The sequence below is a fragment of the Mizuhopecten yessoensis genome, unplaced genomic scaffold (genome assembly GCF_002113885.1).
Source record: "Mizuhopecten yessoensis strain PY_sf001 unplaced genomic scaffold, ASM211388v2 scaffold10359, whole genome shotgun sequence".
Taxonomy (NCBI): Eukaryota; Metazoa; Mollusca; class Bivalvia; order Pectinida; family Pectinidae; genus Mizuhopecten; species Mizuhopecten yessoensis.
The window spans coordinates 688878-702069 of record NW_018408507.1 but is presented as its reverse complement, the minus strand read 5'-3'; the positions used below and the strand labels follow the sequence as shown (position 1 = coordinate 702069).

At 37.2% G+C, this 13192-nt stretch overlaps 1 protein-coding gene across 5 annotated transcripts; it reads right to left on the bottom strand.

Annotated features, from left to right (window-relative positions):
• Positions 1 to 1482: 1482 nt before the first annotated feature.
• LOC110460337 (ubiquitin-conjugating enzyme E2 Z-like) lies at positions 1483 to 13069 on the bottom strand. 5 transcript variants are annotated; one of them, XM_021513185.1, is made up of 9 exons: positions 12992 to 13069; positions 11983 to 12036; positions 9768 to 9952; positions 8777 to 8849; positions 7680 to 7867; positions 5592 to 5703; positions 4250 to 4362; positions 2916 to 3006; positions 1483 to 2106 (listed from the first exon to the last, which is right to left on the bottom strand). In XM_021513185.1, the coding sequence occupies exons 3-9, from the start codon at positions 9929 to 9931 to the stop codon at positions 1972 to 1974; spliced, it is 876 nt and encodes a 291-aa protein (XP_021368860.1). In that variant the 5' UTR covers positions 9932 to 9952; positions 11983 to 12036; positions 12992 to 13069; the 3' UTR covers positions 1483 to 1971. The 5 variants fall into 5 exon arrangements, with proteins under 5 accessions (XP_021368860.1, XP_021368859.1, XP_021368861.1 ...); XM_021513184.1 differs by having other exon boundaries at positions 12655 to 13039; XM_021513186.1 differs by having other exon boundaries at positions 12941 to 13014.
• Between the last annotated feature and the right edge of the window lie 123 nt (positions 13070 to 13192).

The following is a 13192-nucleotide window of genomic DNA, read 5'->3' as shown; positions in this document are numbered from 1 at the left end:
TAATAAAATGACATTGTCTCACTTTCAAGGTCACAGGAGTCAAATGTGTTTGTAAAAAACCTTTGAACATCTTGTGAATAACCAAGAGTCGGAGAAAACAATATTTTTCATGTAATTTGCTGGGATCAGGTATGTTGAAGTAAGCTTTCAAAGTGACACGAGTCAAATGTATCAAATATCCTCTGATGACTTCAAAATAACCATGAGCCTGAGAGTAGTGTTTTGACCAGTATCATGCTGGGATGAAAGACTTTTAAAGTTGGTTCAAGTGAATGACCATGACTGAAACGCAATGTCGGGGGGTCAAATGTGTGAGTTTTGGATTCTGATGAATGACCAAGACCAACTTCAAAGTTCATATGAGTAAACAAGTTAGAATCATCACACATAGACTTATAAGGTGTATAGTAATGATACATTCAAACATAAACCCACACTATGTAGAGTAATAATGATAGCCCGTTCAATACATTTGACATTTACATACTCGGTAGGGTCAAAGACGTGCAATAAATACAAGTAAGTGATACAAGCCCATTGGGTCTCTGATTCTATGAATGCTTAAATGTCCAGGTAAGTAATACGGACCCTCTGGGCACCTTGCTGTAACATCTTTGTTATCAAGTGAGTAAGCATGTTTGCAATTTGTAATAATGAGTTTGAGATCTATACAACTCGGGTTAAACTTTGCCCGCTCACCAATGATCATACAAGTTGCCACTTGCCGCTCTGATTTTGAAAAGAGAGCAGTGGTTAGATGAAACACAACAGAGTCTGCCAAAAGCACCCGTTAGAGCTTTGTTATCCCCAGATTTTTGATTGATTTCTATCTTTTACATTAACACTGAACTCGGGGAAACAACAGGTAGTTTATATATGCATATTCTTATTTCTAAAACTGCCTAGAGTTGTGACCTTTTGCCAGTAGCATGTTAAGTTTGTTAAAATGAATGAACTTATAATTAAGGGGTCTGTTGAAACCCTTTAATAACTTCTTCTGAATACCAATAAACACATGGTGATAATGTTTGGCCATTACGCATGAACTACCCTACAAACTGAATAGGTGACCAATAATTTGTTAGAATTTGAACAAGATCTTTCTGAGATTGAGCAAGTTGTCAAGATACAAGACTAGATTTAACAGTAATTAAGATAGAGAATTACCTTTTGAAAAGATACAGGACTACAATAAAACCTGTTCTTAAGATATGGGACTACATTGATTTGTTGTCAAGATACAGAACTACAATTACCTGTTAAGATACAGGACTACAATGACATGTTAAGATACAGGACTACATTGATTTGTTGACAGGATACAGGACTAAATGACCTGTTGTCAAGGTACAGGACAACAATAAGATACAAGATAATAACAAGATACCTACCTTTCTAATCATGGAAGTAAATGTATTGGCACAATAAGATAAATAACAGCTAAATAGTTGAGTTGACTTTGTTACTACAAAAAATCACACATTGATTTTCAGACCTTTTTATTCTTCAAATTTCATAGAAGAATACTATGTGACCAAAATAACAAAGTTGTTTGCAATTATCATGACCGGTATTTCTATAAGTTGATGTATTTTCTATAAATTGAGGTATTACAATTAATAATTTGGTATAATAGACATGGACATTTACCAGCAATCCTAACAAAAATGCTATCCATCAGACAAAATCAGGATCTAATTAAGTACATTGTACATTGGTTGGTAAAATCAGTATAACTACAATGATTACAGAATATAAAGGAATGGAGTAAATTGGTCCAGTCACAAACAGCAGCAAATCAATACAATCAGCATAAAATCATTTATATATCAAGAATAGTGTATTTATGCTGTGCACGATCCAAGGTTTTTGACACTTATGACACTATTTGGTCCAGGTTCCATGAAAGCTTGTATCCAAACAATATGAGTTAGTCAGGGTAGTTAGAAAGCTTGTCACTGTTATGATGTATCAGCTTTGTTCCATATCCGAAGTATCGTCTGTTGAGCAGTTGTCCATTTTATCTGACAAGTCCTTTTGTATTACTCCTAGTCTTTTTAATATATTTGAGAAATCAAATACACCTCTCTTCTCTCCAAAAGGATCCTAAAAATAAAGCCAACAAAAAACACAAATGTGTCAAAATATAAAATATAACAAGATCACATGTTACATTGTATTATCCTTCGATTCAGTTTTAGGGAAAATAAAGTCCCTTAGCCCAACAATGCTCCAGTCCAAATTTAGTCAAAACCATTCTTAAGGAAATGTTTCAGACTGGTGAGCTAAAAACCATCAAATGTTTATTAACAGCTAACAGTTATTAATATGCTATGCATTTTTTCTAAACATTTTTTTAACTTGTATTGTCAATGTTTACTGTGAACGAACAACAACTGTGAATGATACGACTCGCGTAATTTTTAGATGATGGTGGGCTATTCAAATCACCCTTCCTCCATGGTCTGTGGTCCGTCCTTAACCAATTCTTGGTATCGCTATTTCTCATTTGGTGCATCATCAAAAAATTCCAAAACTGAAATGATGTGCATTAGATACACCTCCTAAGATATTGGATTAATCCATCCCAAATTACCCACAACAAAGACTTATTGTGTATGCACCAATGACCCAACTTAAAGAGATAGGTTAGATTACACAATGTTGCGTAGGTGTTAGGGGAACCAAGACATTCTGTGGTGCATCCGCCCGTCCATCCCAAAACAGCCAATGAAAACTGTCATAACACTTCAATTGTGCCGTGAGTAGAGCAATCAACTTATCAAAATCGTAATTGATAGAAGGAGTGTGTGTCACAACATTCCAGGTACCTAGCTAATTGTGATCGTCCACAGATGCCGTTCGTTGACAGTATTTTTTTTCTATAAGAACAAATTACCAATTACAAAACTTACCTGCATTGTCTGTCCCTGCATGTCCTGGTGTTTTTTACAGATGCCTTCATAATATTCAAAGTAATCTGGAAAGGATGTTTCCATGACCTCTCTGAAATTCATAAATAACAATTAAAATCAGAAAATGTTAGCAAACAATATTGTTTGGCTTTTCACAATAGGACATCAGTTTGACATTTGGCCTTAAAATTCTTCTTCTTCCAATATTAATCTGCATACCACCTCTGGTGTTTTGAAGCAGACATTTCAAAATTTCTTGTCTTTTATGATCTTGGCTTGTTGGAGCTTGACAATATTTTTTTAAAGTTTAACTATTTCAAAATTAATTTGACCTCTGTGACCTTGACTGAAGGTCATCGTCATTCATCTGAACAAACTTGATTAAAGCATGCTACAAAGCAAATATCAAGACCCTAGACTTTTGATTATTCAACAGAAGATGTTTGCAACCTTAAATGAAGATCAAGGTCATATATGTGAACAAATATGCTGTCACATCCAGCTATCTCCTGGTTAAATCATACACATGTACCATAGGCCTTCTGGAACTTGAGAAGCAACTTCAACATATCTGACCATGGTAATCTTGAATGGAGATACAGATCAAATATTGGAACCACTTTGATGGCCCTCTCCCCCAGCTACCTCCTAGTTTTAATACCATGACCCTATACTTTCTTGAACTTGAGAAGCGATCTTTTCTAAAAACTTTTACATGATTGACTTCTGTGACCTAAAATGAAGATCAATATAATTTATTTGAACAACTTAACCAATCCAGCTACCCATCGATCAAATATCATGACCTGAAGCCTCTTGGTTACCAGTATTAAAAGTTGTTTAGATATTTTGATTTTTTGACCCCTGTGACCTTGAGAGCAGCTCAAGGCATGACAGAAGGCCTCTTAGAACATGGTAAAAATAGTTTCTAATTTGTAACCCATTAAAGCACCGTTGACATTAAACCAAAAGTTTAACTCTGACCTAAAATGATTCCTGCAAAACAAATTGGCAACCTCCATATCACAACATAAGATAATGTCCATACCTTAAACTCTTTTTAGATATTCAGGTTTTAAGAAATCTGAAGTTTAAAACATATTACTCCTGTGATCACAGCTTCAGGCGTTGACCCTTATTGCAGATATGAATAGATTTTAATAGCATGAATGGACAGACACACACACACTGACAGAGGAGTCAAGTAATTTTTCTAAAATCACTAGGGGTGTCCTAATAAGAGAAGGTGCCCATTTTAGGTCAAATCCGGCACATTTCAAAATGAAAGTATCAGAATTGATACATCATTTCCATAATGCCACATTGTAACTTACTGTAGACTCTGGGGACAGTTACATTTACCCTCCAACATGTCACATACTGCAACCCTCAATGTCTCATGTTCGATAATGTCGTTGTATCGCTTGGCATCTCCAAAATTCCTCTCCTAAACAAAATAGCAGTATAGGATTTTTTTTAAGCTTAAACATATTTTAATTGCAGTTTATGAAAGGATGAAAAAATACCAATAATGTATAAACCAAACTTATACAATGTTACCGCACTAATGTTTTAAATGATTACGATTACAAAATGTATGTCAGCAGGGTATGTGATACATAGACTTTGATTTGTAATATTGGTATCATGGATGTTTTGGTGGGAGTGTACAAGTTAAGTCCATTTTCCTGTTCAGGTTAAATATCAACTGCAGGCAAAAACTGGGGAAATCCACAATAATTTTCTGATAAACATTAGCCTCCCCTTCCTTTTGATGCAACTGTGACGGGGTAATCATTATTTTGTTTGTTCATGTCATCTTTATTACTTATACACAGTAGCCTCTTACAGAGGAAGAACTTTAAAGATTGACCTCAATTTTCCCTATTTGGCCCTGCCTTCTGTTTATAGAAGATCGAGTCCCCTTTGCCCAAGGATGCTCCGGCAATTTTTTTATTCAAAATCCACTGAGCCTTTCAGGACTAGAAGAGTTTGAAATGAAAGTTGCCGAACGTATGAATGACAGACAGACGCCGCACCACAGCATAATATAAGCCCACAAGGTCTTTGGAACAGGTGAGCTAAAAGATATAAAATGACAAAGAAAGGCCTATGGAAAAAAATCTTTAAAGGAAGAGGAAGACAGGAGAAGGGTGAAACTTTCAGCCTATTTGCAGCCAGATTGGAAATTTACTTCCATTGGTGTTAATTAGAGATGGCTGGTTCGGAAAGAACCTTCAATGGATGGAACTATTTGTTGAATCAGGATAAATTTCTTTGCAATTGTAGAAACAACCTTACTTTGTTTCTGATGGAGAGAATAAAAAAAACTGTTGGAAAGATATTCTAATTTTCTCTGAACCAAAGGTGATGCTTTCAGTTTAGTTAGGCCAAGGAATGGAGGACACAAGTGATCAACTAGTGGCGTGAATCAGCAGGGATACTATTACATTATTTCTAGCAGGACTACAGTTGAGACTGGACCAAAGGACAAGAGTAACTCTGCTTCTGTAAAACAGTGCTCAATATGTCAGGAAGCTGATCACCTGTCCTAACATGAAGAATAAGGCTAATTGATTGGGTCATCTAAGGAAAGAGAAAACAAAAAAGAAGAAATACAAAAGTGATTCCAGACCAGTAATAAAATCTTTCTTGTTTCTTAAAAAAATAGTTTACCTTTTCAAATCCAGGTTCATTGTGATATGGTTTCTCATTCATCAGTGATTGCATGGATATCAGTACACTAGACAAGCTCTGAGCAGGACTCCATGCCGGTCCAGACCACGTCCTGTAACACGGAGAACGCAAAACATGTACTGAGATAGACTCTGGACAGGACTATACGGTCCATACCACGTCCTGTAACACAAAGAATGTGACACATGTACACAAGACAGACTCTTGACAGGATTATACGGTCCAAACCATGTCCTGTAACACAAAGAATGTGACACATGTACACAAGACAGACTCAGGACAGGACTATAGGGTACAGACCACGTCCTGTAACACAAAGAATGTGACACATATACACGAGACAGACTCTGGACAGGACTATACGGTCCAAACCATGTCTTGTAACACAGAGAATGTGACACATGTACACAAGACAGACTCTTGACAGGATTATACGGTCCAAACCATGTCTTGTAACACAGAGAATGTGACACATGTACACAAGACAGACTCAGGACAGGACTATAGGGTACAGACCATGTCCTGTAAAACAGAGAATGTGACACATGTACACAAGACAGACTCTGGACAGGACTATACGGTCCAAACCACATCCTGTAACACAAAGAATGTGACACATGTACACAAGACAGACTCAGGACAGGACTATACGGTCCAAACCACGTCCTGTTACACAAAGAATGTGACACATGTACACAAGACAGACTCTGGACAGGACTATACAGTCCAGACCATGTCCTGTAACATGAGAAAGGTGACACATATACACAAGTCAGACTCTGGACAGGACTATACGGTCCAGACCATGTCCTGTAACACAGAGAATGTGACACATGTACACAAGACAGACTCTGGACAGGACTATACGATACAGACCATGTCCTGTAACACAGAGAATGTGACACATGTACACAAGACAGATTCTGGACAGGACTATACGATACAGACCACGTCCTGTAGCACAGAGAATGTGACACACATACACAAGACAGACTCTGGACAGGACTATACGATACAGACCACGTCCTGTAACACAGAGAATGTGACACACGTACACAAGACAGATTCTTGACAGGACTTTATGGTCCAGACCATGTCCTGTAACACAGAGAACGCCAAACATGTACACAATACAGACTCAGGACAGGACTATACGATACAGACCACGTCCTGTAACACAAAGAATGTGACACATGTACACAAGTCAGACTCTGGACAGGACTATACGGTCCAGACCATGTCCTGTAACACAGAGAACGCCAAACATGTACACAATACAGACTCTGGACAGGACTATACGATACAGACCACGTCCTGTAACACAAAGAATGTGACACATGTACACAAGACAGACTCTGGACAGGACTATAGGGTACAGACCACGTCCTGTAACACAGAGAACGCCAAACATGTACACAATACAGATTCTGGACAGGACTATACGATACAGACCACGTCCTGTAACACAGAGAACGCCAAACATGTACACAATACAGACTCTGGACAGGACTATACGATACAGACCACGTCCTGTAACACAAAGAATGTGACACATGTACACAACACAGACTCTGGACAGGACTATAGGGTACAGACCACGGCCTGTAACACAGAGAACGCCAAACATGCACACAATACAGATTCTGGACAGGACTATACGATAAAGACCACGTCCTGTAACACAGAGAACGCCAAACATGTACACAATACATACTCAGGACTATATGGTCCAGACCATGTACTGTAACACAGAAAACATGACACAGGTACACAAGAGAGGCTGAATGGTCCAGTACAGAACACATTCACATCAAATAGGTTCTGGGTAGGGAGTTGGATGGGCCTGAGACACATACAACAGGACGGTCCCACTGATTTTTCCACATTAGGTATGTATAATGCAATGATCTCCAAGGGTACCAGATCACTTACTTTAAGTCTCCACACACCTCGATCGATTGTCTTTAGTTACATTATCTCCCAGGCAATCATTTTGGTATAGAAGGTCATATATCAGATTAATGCACATGTATTATATATATCCAAAACCATAACACAAGTACTTACCCCAATATGCTGAGGCACACTTTGCCATTCTTATAGAAGTTTGGGTTAAATCGGACCTGTTTGTCACCTGTAGTAAGAAGTTTGACCCTTGGAGGTCGTATGGGATAATCAGGTGGACAGCGAATTAAGAAACAGAAGAATCCACCTTCATAAGGGGTGTCAAAAGGCCCTGTGATTAATGCATGAATCTGTAACATTTAAAGCACATATAAGATTTACAATAGCTGTACTCACACAACTGACAATTTGCCACTATAATCATATCAAGGGTAAGCTATAAATGAAATGTCATAATGGTTCTGTGTAGAATTAGTCACTTTTATCAATGCTGACATAAAATGGTAAAGAGAGATAATCCTGAGTGATAAGGCATAAAAAAGGGAGATAGTCCTAAGTTATTGTGTTTGGTAAAGGGAGATAACTTACCCAGATAGTCATAAGTTATTGTGTTTGGTAAAGGGAAATAACTTACCCAGATGGTCCTAAGTTATTGTTTTTGGTAAAGGGAGATAACTTACCCAGATAGTCCTAATTTATTGTGTTTGGTAAAGGGAGATAACTTACCCCGATAGTCCTAAGTTATTGTGTTTGGTAAAGGGAGATAACTTACCCAGATAGTCCTGAGTTATTGTGTTTGGTAAGGGGAGATAACTTACCCAGATAGTCTTGAATTATTGTGTTTGGTAAAAGTAGATAACTAACCAAGATAATCCAGACTTATTGTGTTTGGTAAGGGGAGATAACTAACCCAGATAGTCCTGAGTTATTATGTTTGGTAAAGGGAGATAACTTACCCAGATAGTCCTAAGTTATTATGTATGGTAAAGGGAGACATCTTTCCCAGATAGTCCTAAGTTATTATGTATGGTAAAGGGAGATAATTTACCCAGATAGTCCTAGCTTATATCTTCATTTCATAAATAAATAAAAAAGAAATCTGTTTATTTTCAGTTTTAGCTACATTCATCTTCATCATACTGAACCTTAATTATGAATTAATAGAAGAATGAAGTGATAGGTAGCTGACAAGATTTTTTGAAATCCTAACTTAGATAATCACCATCACTGTGTAGCAATTCAAGTATGCCTGTCCCTACCTTAGTGATGTCATCCTTGTCAGGGATGATGATAATGCCAGGAGGGGGCTCATTAAATATCGTCATTATATCTCTGTGAAGGAATCAAACACACAAATGTTATAAGTTAAATTATCCATATGTAATCCATTTCTTGGGACTGTGACCAAAAGGCATCAAGACAATACCCTCCCAATCTGAATAAATAATTAAGGTTTGTGTCAGCTTTGATACTAGAATCTAGGAATAGTATCTGTGTCAGCTTTGATGCTAGAACCTAGGAATAGTATCTGTGTCAGCTTTGATGCTAGAACCTAGGAATAGTATTTGTGTCAGCTTTGATACTAGAACCTAGGAATAGTATCTGTGTCAGCTTTGATGCTAGAACCTAGGAATAGTATCTGTGTCAGCTTTGATGCTAGAACCTAGGAATAGTATCTGTGTCAGCTTTGATGCTAGAACCTAGGAATAGTATCTGTGTCAGCTTTGATGCTAGAACCTAGGAATAGTATCTGTGTCAGCTTTGATGCTAGAACCTAGGAATAGTATCTGTGTCAGCTTTGATGCTAGAACCTAGGAATAGTATCTGTGTCAGCTTTGATGCTAGAACCTAGGAATAGTATCTGTGTCAGCTTTGATGCTAGAACCTAGGAATACTTTATATCTGTGTCATCTTTGATACTAGAACCTAGGAATAGTATATGCGTCACCTTTGATACTAGAACCTAGGAATAGTATGTGTCAGCTTTGATACTAGAACCTAGGATTGTATAGATTATTAATCATGCATATGCATACATAAAGACTATATATATTGCTGTTTGCTTCATTTGCAAACTAAATAAATACCTTGTGAAAAAGTTTTTTGGTGAAAATTTAGCAATTCATTTGGATCACATGTCCTCTTGATGCTATTCTGAGATTACCATTAACAACATGAAAATAAAAGAAAAAGTATAGCGTACAGTAAATCAAAACATGTGTGTCGGAAAAAAACCCAGTTAAGATGTACCTTTTGATACGGAGAATGCATTGTGAGGTGGGAGCCTCATTGTCCCAGTCAGCACTCTGACAAGGGTCCCAAGAGGACTGTGGTTGACTGTGAACTAAACTCACATAGTCATCAGCCTGGAGAAGCTCCAGGGTACTTGCAGTATCCTTGCTGAATGATGCCATGTCCCATCCTCAGCACCACATCTACAACAGTAGCACATATTATCTACAACCAGTATTGTATTATCCTACACATCTACAACCAATATTGTATCATCCTACACATCTACAACCAGTACTATATCATACTACACATCTACAACCAATATTGTTTCATCCTACACATCTACAACCAGTACTGTATCACCCTACACATCTACAACCAGTATCATATATCATCCTACACTTCTACAACCAGTATCTACAACCAGAATTGTATCATACTACAGCATTGTTAGGTGTGAGCCTCATTGTCCCAGTCAGCACTCTGACAAGGGTCCCAAGAGGACTGTGGTTGACTGTGAACTAAACTCACATAGTCATCAGCCTGGAGAAGCTCCAGGGTACTTGCAGTATCCTTGCTGAATGATGCCATGTCCCATCCTCAGCACCGCATCTACAACAGTAGCACATATTATCTACAACCAGTATTGTATTATACTACACATCTACAACCAATATTGTATCATCCTACCCATCTACAACCAGTACTGTATCACCCTACACATCTACAACCAGTATCATATATCATCCTACACTTCTACAACCAGTATCTACAACCAGAATTGTATCATACTACAGCATTGTGAGGTGGGAGCCTCATTGTCCCAGTCAGCACTCTGACAAGGGTCCCAAGAGGACTGTGGTTGACTGTGAACTAAACTCACATAGTCATCAGCCTGGAGAAGCTCCAGGGTACTTGCAGTATCCTTGCTGAATGATGCCATGTTCCATCCTCAGCACCACATCTACAACAGTAGCACATATTATCTACAACCAGTATTGTATTATCCTACACATCTCCAACCAATATTGTATCATCCTACACATCTACAACCAATATTGTATCATCCTACACATCTACAACCAATATTGTATCATCCTACCCATCTACAACCAGTACTGTATCACCCTCCACATCTACAACCAGTATTATATCATACTACACATCTACAATCAGTACTATATCATACTACACATCTACAGCCAGTACTATATCATACTACACATCTACAGCCAGTACTATATCATACTACACATCTAAAACCAGTACTATATCATACTACACATCTTCAACCAGAATTGAATCATACTACACATCTACAACCAGTACTGTATCACACTACACATCTACAACCAGTACTATATCCTACTACACATCTACAACCAGTACTATACCATACTACACATCTACAACCAGTACTAAATCATACTACACATCTACAACCAGTACTGTATCACCCTACACACCTACAACCAGTACTATATCATACTACACATCTCCAACCAGGGCTATATCATACTACACATCTACAACCATTACTATATCATACTACACATCTACAACCATTACTATATCATACTACACATCTACAACCCATACTATATCATACTACACATCTACAACAAGTACCATATCATACTACACATCTACAACCAGTATTATATAATACTACACATCTACAACCAGTACTGTATAACCCTACACATCTACAACCAGTACTATATCCTACTACACATCTACAACCAGTACTATATCACACTACACATCTACAACCAGTACTATATCATACTACCCATCTACAACCAGTACTATATCATACTACCCATCTACAACCAGTACTATATCATACTACACATCTACAACCAGAATTGTATCATACTACACATCTACAACCAGTATTGTTGATGCAATCTTTCTTATGACATCATGACATTGGATACCAATAACCCTCCCTGAATCATGGCTGTTATATTCATTAAACCAGCATGGTTATTGTACAAATTACATGCACTTACTTGGACTGAATGCCGAGTTTAATTTAATAATCTTATTTTTAATGTGTTATAATATTTCAAAGATGGTAAATATAAGCATTGAATCATTTCAGTTGGAATTCAGTCAAAACCAATCATTGACAGATTTGTAACAGGAGGGGGAGATGTACAGTAAGACGAGGAGTTGGCCCCGGATCTCCGAACTTTACGAGGATGCTCTATATCCAGTAAACTACCTAGGTGCTAGTGATCATCCCAGTCCGGTTCCGCTGCATTCCTCCTTCCTTTTTCTTAGTTAAAATGAAAAGGAGACAACACTATATTCACAAAAAATGTTCAGTTATATCCCCTTACCAAACATACACACATTACTTGAAACAAAGGTTGGCCAATGGCACCACTGTAACAGCATTGGTAGGGAAAACGCATGCTCAGACTGGGAGTCGAACTTTGAACTTCTGGCTCTGCACTCTCGACCAATTAACTATTCTGATCGTAAATTGAGATATGTATCATATAAAAAAGTAAGGGTATTACTATGAAAAAGTACCCTTATTTTTTTGTATGATATATATCTCAACAGCTCAACTTACAGTCAGAATTTCAAACACCTTTGCATCGATCTATTTTTATCAATACATTTTTGATGGTATTCATCGCGTCGAATCAGAAAGTTCAAATTATCGAAATATCTGTAATAGCGCAGAAATCTTACTATATATATAAGTATCGATTGATTCATAGGTGGTGGGCACGTCTATCAATTTTTTTTGAATAGATAGGTAAGACTAGTTTTATTTATTCAAAAAAAATTTTGATAGACGTGCCCACCACCTATGATTGATTTAGACACCTACTGTTGTATTTTTCATCCCCTGTTTGTGAAAAGGAAATTTGTTGTTACTTACTTTCCGTGTAATTTTTTTCGACGGGAAAATATTGTGTTCCTTTTAACCGTATAAGTAATTGTAAGTTATTGTATTCCCTCTATTCAACTGCGTAGCGAAAGTGAAACAAAGATTTTGTTTGGTATCGCAGGTAATGTTCAGAGGATGTTCATAAAAATACGATAAATTCACAACAGAAAATTAAAAACATTTGAGAATAGAAAATACGCATCAAATAACGTGAAACAAGTTGAGTCAGTAACAAATGATGTACAAATCCATTATATAATGTTATGTAATGACGAACCACAATAAAAAGAGGAAGTTTAACTTCCAGCTTGTCAAATATTATACACACATGTCTGCATCCTGTTGCAATGCGGCTAATATTAAAACCTGTTGCCATTGGCCAAAAGGAAGATCTATCACTTGACACGAAAAACAAATATGGAAAAGTCAAAATAAAAGCATTAATATAAGTTTTACTGATAGATAAAAACACACTACATCTCAATTGATTTCCATCGTAATTCAATGTCTCTTTCGAAAATCTTTTTTC